This window comes from Eptesicus fuscus, chromosome 11 (assembly GCF_027574615.1).
Source record: "Eptesicus fuscus isolate TK198812 chromosome 11, DD_ASM_mEF_20220401, whole genome shotgun sequence".
NCBI lineage: Eukaryota > Metazoa > Chordata > Mammalia > Chiroptera > Vespertilionidae > Eptesicus > Eptesicus fuscus.
This window is the reverse complement of record NC_072483.1, coordinates 54,285,999-54,302,279: the sequence shown is the minus strand read 5'-3', so window position 1 is coordinate 54,302,279 and position 16,281 is coordinate 54,285,999. Positions and strand designations below refer to the sequence as shown.

General features: G+C 39.4%; 1 protein-coding gene across 1 annotated transcript in view; it reads left to right on the top strand.

The window, feature by feature from the left end:
• Positions 1-718: 718 nt before the first annotated feature.
• CCDC141 (coiled-coil domain containing 141) overlaps positions 719-16,281 on the top strand; it is a 170,132-nt gene continuing 154,569 nt past the window's right edge. Inside the window, exons 1-2 of the mRNA XM_008138744.3 lie at positions 719-866; positions 3,507-3,629. Of these exons, the coding sequence (XP_008136966.2) occupies positions 765-866; positions 3,507-3,629 (225 nt within the window). The 5' untranslated portion in view covers positions 719-764. The remainder of the gene's footprint in view (positions 867-3,506; positions 3,630-16,281) is intronic.

The following is a 16,281-nucleotide window of genomic DNA, read 5'->3' as shown; positions in this document are numbered from 1 at the left end:
AAAGTGCTGTTCAGTGGAGTACAGTAGTCACAAATAAATCCTGAGATGGTAGCTGTCTACTGATAAATGCTCGTTGAAATATTTTTTAAATGTTCCTAACACATCTGAAGCTATGAGAAAATGTAACTATCCCAAATAAACTTTATTTGACAAAAGGCAGTAAGTTTTAGAAAAGTAGATTAATCAAAAAAGATATATTTCAAGCAGTTTTATGGCTTGCTTAATCCCAAAACAAATACCAAAACTTATTTTTAAAGTACATTTTAGAAGCTTTTTTTTTTTTTGCCTAAAAGAGTCTTCAAAAGTCTTGAAAAGTTGATATTCCAGTCAATGACTAGCTGGTTTCAAAGTCCACTGTAACTAGACAGATTCAATGGCAAAACTAACTTGGGTTGTCAGGATGTAACTTTTTTTTTTTCCATTTGCTATCAAACATCAGCTGATAGGAAGGGAGCTAGAAACTGCCCTCTACATTTAAGATAATGGCAAAAATAACAGGCGCTTAGTGTTACCATACTAGGGGTGTGGCGATTCTCTCCCGTTCTCCTCTCTCTCTCTCTCTCTCTCTCTCTCTCTCGTGATAAACTCAATGGGGTTGTCTATTTTTAACCTCCTGTTCTTTGCTTCTGGCCGAGCAATCAGTGGGAGCTGAGCTCTTCCCCTGAATGAATCCAAGTAACCCCGGTGGTTGCCTTCTGAAATGACCAGCAGACGCACATCTGTACAAAGGCTGCCCGGAGTGTGAGCGGCACATCTACAGGACCATGTCCAGCCCAGGAAGCCCTGAAGTGGAGTTTTCTACCACCACAGTCAGCTCAGTGGCTGTGCAGGCTGGGGACTCTAAAATCGTTATCGCTGTCATAAAGGTAAGCTGACAACTTTTCTTTTTTCCGTGTGGCTGTGGGCGTCTGGCTGTGTGTTGATAATCCCGAAGAACATTCCACACAATCAGCCGTACACAGCATATAGGAGATAACCCAGCAAGCACATCTTACTGCTTTCTTAAAGCGGCAGCGAAGAGAAGCCTCTATTAAGCTTCAGCCAGTGACTACAGTTTCTCTTTCAGTTAGTGAGGAAACATGGACAGCAGCTTGGTGAAAAACAAAACAAACCGTCTATTTTCAGTCTGTTTTTTTAAAGGCAAGGCGTGGGTGATTACAAATTCATGTTTGCCAGGCTGAAGAGGCAAGCGGGCCTATGAAACACGGATGATTTTTGAGAGGGGGTGTGCTGGAGGAGGGAAGGGGAGAGCTAACAGATAGGGGGTGGCATTGTTTCGGGCAGGAGGGGACCCAGAGAACACCTAACAAGGGGCTCTGACTCGTGCCCTCCTTAGCTCTGGTGGTGACACGGTAAAGGCACGGGTAAATCCTTGTCACATTGCTGAGGGAATGGAGACGCTGCCAGGGAAGGTGCAAAGGGCATGTGTCAGATTGGCTCTTGACAGCAGGAAGTTGAAGCCACTGGGGGCTTATGTTTCATGCCAAGCCATTTGTCCATTTGCAAAGATGATAGCACATCTTTAGGTTGAAGACAATAACTGTGACCTTCTTTCCTATGAAAATGGCCTGCAGAACCCTATGAAGCGTTATGCTTGGATCTAGACAATTCACCACCCAAGGAATTCAGTGTTTAATGAAGGGAATCGGGCAGACAAGCTGGCGCTTACCAGCCGGTTACTTTCCAGACCCCGTCAGGCTCCATCGAGTGACTTTCTGGCCTTTTGTTAGTGCATGGATGCATGGCAAGGCCTGGTTCATTTCACTGAATTCTGTGAATTTTATGTTCATGTGGAAGTGATAGCAGGAAAGCAGCACTTGACATTGAGCAGAAGGATGGGCTCTGGGGCACCGAAGGCCGCGTGTCCTGGCTGGGCTGTTTCCTGGGCTGCGGAGACTTGGCCCCACATAAGCAGGACCTCTGCCGGTTCCCTCGCCCTCTCATCTCTTCTAAGGCAATGCGTGGACGTGGAAAAAAGCCTGAAGCAAAAGTAGCAGAAATTGATAATTTGCATGTGATTTTGTGATGATTTGAGTACCTGCAAATTTCAGCAACGCAGGAAAAGAGGCAAACTCACTGTTTAAAAGAAAGTTACATTCCCTCAAATATGAACTATTTCTTAGAGCAGGATAAGGAATAATGCACATGGAATAAATTATAGGAGAATCAGAAATAGATTGACAGTAAGAAAAAAAAATCTCTAAAATCACGCTGGAAATTCTTAATTTAACCAAACTGTGTTTCTAAGAACATTTGTTCGTTTCCTCTCCTCAGCTCCTTAAGCTCACTGCCATCCCATATAAAACGAACCCCAACTTATTCAAAGTGCAAAGTCCATCTTAAAGGAAAGAAATGCCTACATCTGATCTACACTGAGTGGCCAGATTATTATGATCTCTGAACGCATAATAATCTGGCCACTCAGTGTATATCCTATATAATAAAAGGCTAATATGCAAATTGTCTCCTTGACCAGGAGTTCGACCAGCAGGCAGGCCGGCCAACCACTCATGTTCCCTCCCCCTGGCCAGGCTGGCCGGACCCCACCCATACACGAATTCATGCACCGGACCTCTACTATACATATTATTATATATATATACATATACACTGAGTGGCCAGATTATTATTCGTTCAGAGATCATAATAATCTGGCCACTCAGTGTATATGGGCCTCTTGTTTCCACATGGTCTCAGGGCACTAATTACCTAGAATAGACATACATTTTTCTCATTTCTCTTCAGCCGTTCACCTATCCACAGGCATGTGCCTGCTCATGGTACCTGTTGCTTAATCAGTTGTTGCTCCTTAGAGAAACAGTTCCTCAGGAACTGCAATGAGCAGTTGTGCTTAGAGCAGTGAGAGAGTCCTGAGTGTGGAAAACAAGTCGGCTGCTTTCAAATGGCAGTTGTCACATGTGTCTGATTTGATTGACATTTTCCTACATACTTTATTGAGTACCCAACACCAAAAGTTGGAAAATATTATGTTTTAACTTTGAAATAAGATGCAAATCAGTTGTTTCATCTGCTGCTTAGTCTTTCTGGTTAAACCAGTAAGGTCAATGTAAGGACACTGATCAGCCAAAATTGCATTTACAAAACCTTCCCCTTGTGGTGAAGTTTGCATTCTACTCGCCCGAGTGGAATATCACTATTTCCATGGAAAGTACTTTTGCGAGTGAGAGAATGTACAGTTATGTGAATTTTTTCGTAAATTTTTAATATTCAATAATATATAATCTATTGTATGTGTTCCTCATTTGGGAATGCTAAATTTAAATACAGTGTGCCAAGAGAAAATCATTTATCTTAAGAATTAAAAAAAGAAAAGGTAAGGCATGGATTTATATTAGACGTGCTATATTTCAATTTATTAAGGCCCATCTCTGTGGAAAGAATAAAGTGTTCATAGCATAACTGGAAACTTAACAGAAAAAGGAGAAGGGTGAAGGGGAAAGAACAAGAGGAACTAAAAGTGCTTTTCATTTCATTTTTATTTTTAGTGTGGCAAATGGGTACAACTTCAGCTTGCTGAGTCACAGCCCAATATTTTAGAAATCGGTAGCAGTCAAGATGAAACCAAAAAACTCCTTCATGATCATGAACTTCTTTTGGCCAAGCTCAAGGTAAGAAAGATACTAAGCTGTGACATAGAAACACTGTGCACAGAAATAAAACCCCACGTCTTACCTGTCCTCTGGATCCCTCTGCCGTCACTGGCAGCTTTAACACAGTGCCAGGTAGGTCCTGGAAAACACTGTAGTTACTTATGAGCAAACACCACAGAGGAAAGAAGTAACGAGATTTTTAAAAACTTTCCCAATGTGATAGAAAATATAAAGGAATAATATTTTTACTGTGGAGAAATAAGTAATTTTCTTTTTCCTGGCTGCCTCAGAGAAAAAAAGAAATTCCATCACTTTTCCATTTCATACATCAAACTGTCAGGTCACATCAACAGGTCCAGACTTTCTATTGTTAATGATACCTGCTGGCAAGAATAATATAGAGCTTGTTTTCCTTCTGTTGAACTATTGAAAATATCTGATTATGTGTTTAATATTAAGAGTTCTTGATACCAAATAATACTTTTAGTAAAATCAGATACATTATTCCACATGTATTGTGGTTATTTAGTTAAGAATCTAAAAATAATATTGGCTCGTGATGTCTAGATAAGGTATCTAATCAGGGCCAGCTTTATCATCTAGAGGGCCCAGTGCAAAATGAAAATTTGGGCTCCCTGTTCAAAAAGCAGGATAAAGCTTTTTCTTGACTATTCATGGTGTTTTTTGTTTTGTTTGATCATATATCCTATCTAATAAAGAGGGAATATGCTAATTGACTGCCCTGCCCCCAAAAATGGCAGCGCCCACAGCCAATAAGGAGGGAATATGCTAATTGACTGTCCCACCCTAAAAGATGGTGGCGTCCACAGCCAATAAGGAGGGAATATGCTAATTGATTGCCCCACCCTCAAAGATGGCGGCGCCCAGTCCTATTAGCCCCACCAGGGTGGCAGACACCTGCCTCAAGAGTCCCCCAGTCCCCTTGGCCCCCCAGCTGCCCAGGGCCGGTCCGAGGCACAGGCAAGCCTCAGATGGCGGCTGCCCAGCTGCCCAGGTGTGCCCGAGGCTCAGGTAACCAGCGCCAGCCGAGGCTTGCACTGCCGGCAGTGGCAGCAGCAGAGGTGTGATGGGGGTGTCGCCTTCCCCTGATCACCGGGTTACCTCCCACCCCTGAGGGCTCCCGGACTGAGAGGGGGCAGGCCGGGCTGAGGGACCCCTCCCTCCAGTGCATGAATTTTCATGCACCATGCCTCTAGTATATATATATATCTGCTAATTAATGTCTAGCTCCTTCAGGCATGAGGATATGTGTGGGGTGAGTATAGACTCCCAGGCACAGGGCCTAGGCCCTGGCTCAGTGCACAGGGTATGGGCTTGACCCCTGTTCTTCCAGAGCTGTGTCCTGACCCAGGCCAGGGTGGATGGCAGAGGTCACTAAGCAGGGGCAGGGAAACAGGCAGGATAGCATAGAGACTATCCAAAGGAGGCAGGACCACATGTGCCCAGAGGCTCTGATCCTCCACTTCTTCCCCCGTTGTCCCAGTGGACTTCTCTCATAAAACACAAATTCAAAGCTAAAGTTATTAAGAATTTTAAGACAGTGACAGGTAAAGCATTAGGCCCCAAGTGGTTTTTGAGGATGGAACTCTGGGATGCAGCCAGCCCTTTGAGTAATAACCATCACAGGCAAGTGAATGCCGTCCCAAGATCAAAGAGGTTTGATTCAGAGGCCCAGGAGGACTAGATGTTCAGTGTTTTTAGTATTTTAATGTTACTGGCTTCTTTGAACATCTTGGCTGGAATTTATACTCACTTCCTAGATTTAGAGGCAGATCTGATCTGCATTTGAATAATACTAATAGTGGTTTTCTGATTGGACGGTAGTAAAAGTAATTGAGTAAACCAGACTGAGAAGTTGAAGAAAGAATTAGTGCTGAAGCAGGGACCAATGGATTCCAGAATTGATTTTCCTGTTTAGAGAGCTCCTAGCTCTGGGCTCTGGGCTCAGTGCTGCCCTTCAAGGTAGAAATCCCAGGCCACTAGGAAGTCCTTTGTATATCTACAAAACCACATTATAATGTGAAAGAGCACCGACCCAGTAATCAAAACAGCATATGCACCTGTTTCTGAAATTAATCTGGACTTGAAACTACATCTTTTCTCCAGGTCCCACTAACAGTTGGTACCCAGCCATCATTTTCAGGTTCGCTGAAGGACTGGGTGGTGGTGAAGCTCATGGCAGGCAGTCTGGGTCTCTCAGGCCACTTCTTTCCCCACCCCACTCCATTGCTGTCCAGGCCCACAACTCCAGGGAGAAGGCTTTCTTAGTTGCAGCAGTTCAGCTCTACCCAAAACTCTACTCAAACTTGCATACTTGAGCTCAAGCTGGAAAATGGTTTTTCATTTAACAGGATCCATTATAAAAAGGTGCTTGGTGTTGTAGATTCTAGAGTCGTGCCCTTTTAAACCAGTCTTCTGGCAATGGACTAGCCTTCTGGACTCCAAGCTTTTTATCTGTGGGATGAGGGAAGCTTCATAGTGATTGTATATCTTACCATAGCATATCATGGGACTGTGGGACCATACTCCCTCTTTGCATGTGGGTTTAGAAACACAAGATCTCAAGTGAAAAGGGTTTTTGACTTCACATGGGCCTTAGCCTATGACCTCTTAATGTTCATCTCACATACCATTGCCCACCCCACCCACCACTATCAACCCAACTCCCCATCCCAAATAAATTTTAAATAGTAGCATCGTTTTCCAATTTACTGGTTTTAACAAAGTCAAAGACTTTGGCATCTGTTCCAGATTTGATGACAAAAGATTGTTTTAAAGAACAAAAAATGTGAATTCCATTTTGAAAATGAAAAGATCAACCAATTTACTAGTTATTATGCTGCCAGGGTAGGCACAACCTTAACCTATAACAGAAAGTTGTTGGACCGAACTTAGTTTTAATATGAGCTTTTTAAATGATGGGGGCATTAGTAGTTCAATAAGCCAATAATATTTAATGTCTAATGTTCATTCCAGTCTGTTTCTTCCTGCAATTTGTTCTAATTATAAAGAAGTGCAAGGTTATGAGTACTGGGAGGATGTAGGAATTCAGTGCTGAGTCCATTCCGATTTAAGCAAAGCAGTTAGCCTCTCTGGGTTCAGGTTCTTTATTTGAAAAATTACCGTAATAATAGTTATCTTCAAACAACTGAAAAGGAAATTTGGGGAGAAATGCAATGATGTATGGAACTGCCTGTTGCCTTTTGAAAAGGTGGTCTAATTGTTCTTTAATAATTAATATATTGGCATAATTTGCATGTTCAATTGGATAGAAAAGCTATTTTCTACTTTCCATTGAAAAATCATCTCAAACCCTAGTCATTTAGACTAAAGGGGAAAATTCTGGAAACACTGAATTTTTATGAGTGTTTCTAATGTTGGTAATGTCTGTCTATACCCCAGAGATCTTATTTCCCTTCCGGTGGTGTACTTAACTCCAGTGGAGTATTCAGAGAAAAAATATTCAGTGGGGAAAACGTAATAATGTGCGAAAAGCATTAACTCCCAAGGGCACCTAGATTCCCAAACCATACTTGAATTATTTATAATGAGAAAGAAGGAATTTGGGAGAGAGAAGAGGGAGATGTAAGCAAGGTAAAGAAGATCTGCCTGTGGCCACTATGACATTGCATCCTCAGGGGGTTCAAGGAGGGAAAGAGGAGTTGGAAATACCTCAGGGATGTTGAGAATGTTCTTCCTCTCCAGAGGAATTACAACCATAAGAACCAAGAAAGTCTCTAGCACTGGCTCTGTATTTGTAGATATATGAATATATATGTATACAGTTAAGTATATTTGTAGATAAGGTGACTTTCAGGGAAAAAGGACCCTTTAGAATATAAAACACTAAAATATTTCACCTCTGACTTGACTAACACATCTCTTGGTTCTCTGATTCTGACGAAATCTCTGACCCAATGAATGCTTATTTTTGTCCTATTTCTGGTTATGTAACTAGAAATGAATAGTCAAACTATATGGTAGTAAAGATAAAAGTCTTATTAAAACTTGCTTTAAATAAGGGAATAGTGTGGTTTTCTTTTATAAACTGGAGTTTTTACTAAGAATTCATTGTTTAAAATTTTTACTGTGCTAAAATATAGGGTGTGCCTAGAAATGTATACACACTTTAAATGATTATAAAGTCAATGTTTATTAACATACAGTTCCTTTTCAAAATTTAAAAGAATCTACAGAGATGAATAATTTTTTTGGTCAACACCTGTTTTCAAACTGATGGCCATTCTGGTCCAGGCACTGCTGATAATGCGAAGCAATTGAACTGCAAATACCAAGAATCATTTAGAATCTGTGCCCTCAATTCGTCGACTGTTGCTGGTTTTGTACCGTAAACTTTATCTTTTATAAACCCACATAATAAGTCTAGTAGATTAATTTTCTTTGTTCAAAGCTTAGTCTGGCTTCACTCATTGTTTCAAATTAGTTAAACCTAAAAAGGGGTGAAAATTAAGTGAGTCTTCAGCTAATAAATTGTGTATACATTTTTTGGGACACTCTGTGTTCCCCCCAAAATTATACACACTTTGAATAATTATAAAGGCAGTGCTTGTATATCAACTGCTTTTTCAAATTTCCAGTAGCATTTTAGGATGAATTTCCTTTGTTCAAAGCTTAGTCTGCTATCAGCTGTTAAAGTGTGTATACATGTTTTTGGGATACCCTGTATATATAATATAAAATTTTCCATTTCAACCATTTTTAAGTATACAATGCAGTAGCATTAATTATATTCACAATTGTGTGCAAAAATCATTACCATCTAATACCCAAACTTTTCCATTACCTCAAACACTTTGAACCTAATAAGCAATGACTCCCATTCCTCCCTTCCCTAGTAATCTCTAATGTACTTTCTGCCTCTATGAATTTGTTTATTTTAAATACTTCAGCTTAATGGTATCATATAATACTTGTGTGTGTGTGTGTGTGTGTGTGTGTGTGTGTTTGTGTGTGTGTGTGTGGCTTATTTCACTTATTCTATGATGTTTTCAAGGTTCATCCATATTGTAGCATATTTCAGAACTTCATTCCTTTTTAATGAATGAATGACATTCCAAAGTGTGGACATATACCACATTTGTTTATCCATCATTATGCTGATGGACACCTGGGTTGTTTCCACTTTTCAGCTATTGTAAAATGCTACAGTGAACATTAGCATACAAGTATCTGTTTGTGTACCTGTTTTTAATTCTTTGGGTTATATACCTATGAATGGAACTGCAGGGTGATATGGCATTTCTCTGCTTACCTATTTGGGGAAACACCAAAATGTTTTTCACAGCAGCTGTATCATATTACATTCCTACCAGCAATATACAAGTGTTTCAATTTATTCATATCCTTTCCAAAACTTATTATATTCTGGGGTTTATTTGTTTTTATTATAGCCATCCCTCTAGGTGTGAAGTAGTATCTCAGGGTGGTTTGATTTGTATTTCCTTAATGACTAATGATGTTAAGCATATTTTTCTGTGCTTATTGGACAATTGTATACCTTCTTTGAAGAAATGTCTGTTCAAGTCCTTTGCACCGTTTTCAATCGGGTTGTTTGTTTTTTTGTATTGTTGAGTTGTAAGAGTTCTTTATAACTTTTGGATATTATTCTCTTATCAGATGTAGGATTAACCAGTATTTTCTCCCATTCTGTAAGTTGTCTTTTCACTTTCTTGATAATGTCTTTTAAGAAAGTCTTTTAATAAAGTAAAGCTGTATGACTTGAACTTACATATTAGAGAAAATTTTATGGTATGGGTACTGTGAATGTGATAGAACCCCTTAGGACAGTATTAGAAGAGGAATAACCCATTTTACATTATCTGTGTCATAGCGGTGTTTTATCCTAAATGTCTGCTCCATTTTCTCTCTATCCCTGTTTTCCTATAGATCGACAAGTTAGAAAATCCTGCTCTCTCAGAAATGTTGGGGAAGATGCTTTCACACATCTTTTCTCCCTTTCTCCTCCCTGAAGGAGTGAGGGGGCTGTGTTACCTGATCAGTGAGACTAGGGGAAGAAGTGGCCACCATGGGAAGCCAGCCTCAGGGCTCAAGCAGACCCTGACTACCCGTGGGCTACAGTTTTCTACTCGCTCTGCTTCTGCAGAAGCAGTCCACAACTCCACTCACCCAGCGCACCTCCGACCTGACACTCTCCACAGGCAGGTCCCAAGCACTAGATTTTATGGAGGAAGAAGTAGAAAGTCAAAATCAACCCCATCCTCCAGTCCAGCCTTAGTAGTAATAGGAACAGATATTATGGTCCCTATCTGACCTTGATGTCTATTTTACAGAATCTTGAGGGGAAAGAGGAGAGAGAGGAGAGATTAATTGGCATCTTCCAGATTGCAACACATAATTGATCTGTGTGTGGTTCATAGGGCTCTGTGCCTTAGTGTTCTATACATGTAAAGTACCTGCTGTATTTTTCACTGATTGTTTTGAAGAAGGTCACTGAAATAAGGTAGGAACTATACAGGGCTCTTGGGAGTGAATTAGTGGGAAATTTAATTTCTCTTTTAGTCTTTTTAAAATGAAGAGCTTGTTCCATTAAAAAACAAAAATAATCTCCTCACAACTATGAAACAGCAGAACCTCTTAGTGATTTTCCCTGCCTCACTTGGCACTCTCTTAGTCTATAGGATATTCTTTTCCTAGATGTTGAGTTCCAGAGAAGAATATAGAGCTGTGGGATGAAATAAAATTCAAATAGCATTCTTTATACTTGGAAAGTGCCCTGGGTCATCTTATAAAATATTGTTGGTTTAAGAGTGGCTAGAGAGCCATGACAATAGGCTTCTCATACATGGAGTTAAAGCACATTAATAGTGCGAATGTCAGAAATAACTTGTTGCTAGTTCTGACTAAGCAGCAGTTCAGAGTATGATTGTACCTAATGAAGTGGTGGTGTGAGTTGATTCACTGGATGGGAGGGCATTCTATAAGGAGAAAAACTTTTAGGCACAGAGATTGAAGAGTAAAACATTTGGAGTGGACACTCTTCATCTCGTCTCTGTCCTCATTCAGCGGTCAAGGTTGGACACCTTGGCAGAAGCTGAAGAGCCTGTGGAAAACATGAGGCACTCACCACATTGCCTTTTTTTTAAAAAAAAAAAAAATGAAACCCCAAGTGACACAGATTCAGGGAGAGAGAGGCGCATCTTCCATGTTTCTGCAGGGAACAGAGCATGGTGTGGTTATAGCAAATACAACTTTTTTTTTTTTTTTTGACAAGTCTAGAAAGATCCAGTACAAAGGAAGATTATGGTAGATTACAATAGCTGTAAATTCTTTTGGTACTCATCCCATTGAGAAGTGGGATCTATATCCATTCCCTTAAAACTGGACAGACTCTGGGACTGCTTTAACCAACAGAATACAGCATAGATGATGCTGTGGTAGTTTCTGGGCCCAATCTCAAGAGACCTGCTGCTTTTAATGTCTGTAATTTCAAATAGTCACTCTTGGAACCCAACTTATAAGAAGTCAAGCAGCACTGTACAGAGACCCGTGTGGAAAAAACTCCCAGCAACAGCCCTGGCCGAGATCCTGGCTGACAGTCATCCAACCTGCTAGTCATGTGAGTGAGCTATATGATCCATCTTGGAAGTGGATTCTCCAGGCCTGGTTGAGTTTCCCAGCTGACCTGTGTGGGGAAGAGACAGTTCTTCCTCACTGAGCTCTTCCCAAATCAAGAATCATGAGTAAAATGTATAATTGTTGTTTTAGGTCATTAGAATATGCAACAGCTTAGATAATTGGAACAGAAGGCAACAGCTATGATGGCTGTTTACTTGGTGTCTATTTGGTGACAAATAACATAAAGCCCAACCAATACTGGCTTAACCACCCAAGAGTTTGTCTATGTCACAAGAAGCTTGAGGTTTAGTATAATCTTCCACAGCATCAAACATTACTGTGAGGATATAAATATGAAGATGCTTTGCTATGATAGTAAGCATATTTTCACATGTTTTTCTTTTTTGTTGTTGTTAATCCTCATCCAAGGATATTTTTCCATTGATTTTTAGGGAGAGTGGTAGAGAGAGGAAAAAACAGAGAAACATCGATGTGAGAGAAACACATCGATTGTGTCTATTGGTTGCCTCCTGCACAAGCCCTGACCAGGGCCAGGGCCAGGGCCAGGGAGGAGCCTGCAACCAAGGTATGTGCCCTTACCGGAATCGAACCCGGGACCCTTTGATTCGTAGGCTGAGGCTCTATCCACTGAGCCAAACCAGCTAGGGCTCACATGTTTTGTTTTGTTTTAAATAGAATAACCTAACTGGAAACAAAACAATGTCCAACAATAGGTGGATACATTTATAAATTGATGGTTTATGATTGTTTATGATTATGCTGAGCCCCGGGGCTTCTTGTGACATAGACCAATTCTTAGGTGTTCAAGCAAGTTGGTTGGGCTTTATATTATTTGTCACCAAACACATTCCTATTTGAAACCTGGGTCAAAAGCTAGGATCCCAATTAGCATTTTTGAGATCATAGGCTTAGAGCCTCTAAGATATTAATTGTTTATTTAGAAAATAATTCTTCTTTAAAGTATAAATTCATAAACAAACATTTTTTACTGAAAGTAGGACCCATAAATCTTATTAGTTATGACAAAAGGTCTTGGTCTGAGATTTGACTGACAGTTCAAGAAATATAAATGAGGGTGGCTGGGGGAAGAAGGTTGCACAATACCCACTCACCTTCACTCCCATTCTTTTCTTAAATTGAATTTATTGGTGTGACATTGCTTAATAAAAATATATAGGTTTCAAGAGTACAACTCAATAAAACATCATCTGCAAACTGCATTGTGTGTTCACCACCCAAGGTCAAGTCTGTTTCCATGCCCATTTATCCCCCCTTTATCCTCTTCCACCTCCCCTCACCGTCCTTCCCCTCTGGCTGTCACCATACTGTTGTCTGTGTCTATGTGTCATATATATATATTTGCGTAATCCCTTCACCATTTTTCACTCAGTCCCCCAAGCCCCATGCTGTCTGACAGCTGTCAGTCTGTCCTATGTAGCCATGCCTCTGTTTCTGTTTTGTTTGTTAAATTATTTTGTTGATAGCAGTTTTTAATACTGCTGAGCTAGATTATATGCTAGGATAAAAATATACCTCTTACATTCTATCCAAAAGCCAATAGCTCTTCCTGCTCCAAAAAAGACATACGTGTGTATTACACTTAAATGAGAAAGAGGCAATTTTTTGGTTTGGTTTTGTTTGTTTGAAGTACGCTGTGACACTTACCTGATTAGCTTGAGCAGAACCCATCTCTTCCAAACTGCAGACTTTGTCTTAGATATCTTTTAATGGATTAATGTGTCAACCTCAAGAGATTTTCAAGTGACATGGCTGTATCATTCTCATGACAAATTCATCTAATTATCAGTCCTCAGGAGAATAAGGCAAACTTATTTGGGTTCCATGGTTAGCTCTGTCCTCCAAATTACCTAACTCCTCCATCTCCCTCCTACCACATACTGAGGTCCAGGGACTTGAGTGAGATTAGAATTTTTGTCTTCAAAAAAATTGTCTTAAAATTGAATACTGGTTCCAGTTCCAGGCAAGATGGTTTAAACACCTTCCACCTAATCTCCATTAAATGCAAACATATAAGAACAAACAAAGACAAAATTAAAAAGAAAAGAAAAGGAAAAACAGGAAAAAACGCACACTGAAATAAATACCAATATAAACCCTGACAGAATGTGTTTGCTGAGGACACTGAAAAGTAGAGCCTAGCAAGCAGATTAGGGAGAGAGATCCGAATTCCAAATACCAGCCGGCCAGCAGTGTTGTTTTTTCTCTCTCCAATGTTGCCCAACTTGGATTCAATGGCAAGTTGGCCCCCTGAGGAACGTACCAGATGTGGACAGAAAAAGCTCCACTAAAGTCTTCTCTTCAGGTCTGAGCAGTAGAAAGAGGAATCCCATGGTTCAGAAAGGGAATAGATACCCTGCCTCTGGCTTTGCTTCAGCCCAGGCAGTCCCCTGAAGGGAGCCATGATGGTGAAGTGGAGGCAGCTAAGCAGGTGCCTAAACCTGAGAGAGGGAAACCTCTGTCTGACCAGAGGAACGATAATCTCAGAGTTTGTGAGGAATTCACATTGCTCTTTTCTCCCCTCCCTTCTCCACACTGCTTGGTCCCACAGATATTGTGGTGGGAAGGGCACAGCAGAGTGAGGAGCTAAAGCCCCAGGACCCTGCTCCATGGTACAAATTATATTGAGTCAAGCCAGGGAAATGAGAAGACAGAGCAGGTGAGAGAGCTGTCTCACCCTTCAGCTTCTTAACTTAGATTATACAGATGTGGATCTAATTTTCTTTTAAAAAAATCCTAATTATTCAGTATTCTGGGAACTCAAGAACCACAAACTCAAATTTCATTTCATAAGATGTGATCTTTTTAAAATTTAAATGCTACCCATTGGGTTTGTGTGTTTTAATTTTCTTCATGAAAAAATAGACAAGAAATATAGAGAGTTATGTAGTTCACTGCAATAAACTGGCCCCATGTGGCCCCGCTTTTTTTAAAAAAAGTTTCAGCTCAAAACATATCCAAAAGTTTTTTCATAATTAGGACTAGAGAAACCCAAACCACCCAAGGCTAGTGCTGACAGCTTTCTGAGAGCCTGACATTCTTTGATTCACTGAACCCATTTCCTATTAAACATTTATTAATGTGTTAGAAAGAAGACACTTTGCTAATGTATTATACTTCTCAAAGCAGCAATAAATAGAAATATATGCAAACCACAAATGCAAGTCACATGTAATTTTAAATTTTCTAATAGCCCCATATAAATTTCAGAGCATTAAATACTTACATTAGAACAGCATAACTTCCTCAAGTCAACAATCTAAGTTTCAACCCTAAGAAACTAGAAAAATAAGAAAAAAATAAAACCAAAGCAAGCAGAATGAAGGGGAAAAAAACAAAGAGAAAAGTGGAAATCAATAAAATTGACAACAGAAAAACAATAGAAAAATGAAAAGATCAATAAAATTGATAAGCCTTTAGTCAAACTGAGAAAGGAAAAATGAGAGAAGACAAAAATTGGTAGTATTAGGTATGAAAAATTGGGGCATCACTATATTCCCTATTAAAAATATTACATAAACCTCATTAAAAATAGAATATGAAAAACTCTTAATAACTCTATGCACATAAATTGAACAACTTAGATGAAATGAGCCAATTCTTTAAAAGCCACAAATTACCCAAGCTCATCCAATAGCAAGATTAAAAATAAAAATAAATGAATTAAAATGTTTAATTTACCCCAATATACCCAATATATCTAAAATATATCATTTTACATGTAATCATTATAAAAATGATTGAGATATTTTTAATTTTTGTATTAACTCTTTAAAATCCAGTATGTACTTTATAGCATATTGCAGTTTGAACTGGCCACATTTCAAACAGCTAGTGGCTACCATATTGAACAGTAGCAGATTTAAAAATAAAGAAGACTAAATCTTCAGGAAATAAAAATAGAGTTCATTCATTTTTTTTTAGCTCAGAAGAAGTCTGCTTATAACCAAACAAATTTAAGTAGGACCTGAAAAGGACAATTATGAGATGAGATTTTTTCAGGAATAAGAAATGAAAGAAACTAGGCCAAAATATTTCTAATAGCAAAATTTTGAAGGCAATTAATATGTTAAGTGGTGTTATTAGACACTGTCCCAGGAGTATAAATATTTTTCCTAGTGTAATATTTATAAAAAATATGTGTGTAAATATATTTGTGCATGTGTTTGGTGTTATTGCAATTAATATTACTTGAAAAAGTAATTTATTTAAAACAAATGAATTACATAAACATTTATAATAATGAAAATATTTTGTATTAATATAATTTGAAAAGCTGGCAGCAGAAGGTAGTAATTAAATGGTGAGTAGTCTGGTTGTGTATTCTGGAAGTATTATTTCATTAATAACTTTATACATAATTAATTTGTTGTTCTTTGATCATCCATTCCTCTTTGACTGAAGCAAGAGAGTGATGCTGATTGAGAAAGAAGCTTTTGTTAGGATGGGTTAGGGAAAGTGAGCAACCTTCATTCAAGTAGAGGAGTGTGAGAATTAGTGAAGTTTGTTTACTCTGAACCTGTATTTTCAGAAAATACAGTTGTGAAGTTTGGAAGGAAGGGGTGCAGTGAGAGGATTTAAAAGAGGATAGAAGACCTGACGGTCCTACACAAGTGACCAAGGACAAGAGGAGTGTGATGTAGCTTTGAGATCAAGTGGCAGCTGTAGAATTGACCTCATTTGTAATGGGTAGAGAGGTCTGGGATGCTGACTTCCTGCTCCAGGGTTCTCAGGCTGATGCCGTTTCCAGGCCCAGAACTATAGCCAGTTCAGGACCCCAATGAGAGGGAATAATATAAAAATGAACGCTCTCCACGTGGGACACTCAGAGGAAAGAAGGTAGTTCTCCTGGCTGGCTACGAATCCCCTGGGAGCTTGAAAAGAAAACGCAGGACTCATATATTCAGACCCTAAACCAAAGGGTCAGGGGAAGGCTGGGCCATGTGTACATTTTTTAAAGCACTTTGCAGTAATTGTGATGCACAGTAAGAAATAAGAAGCTCTGGCCCAAACC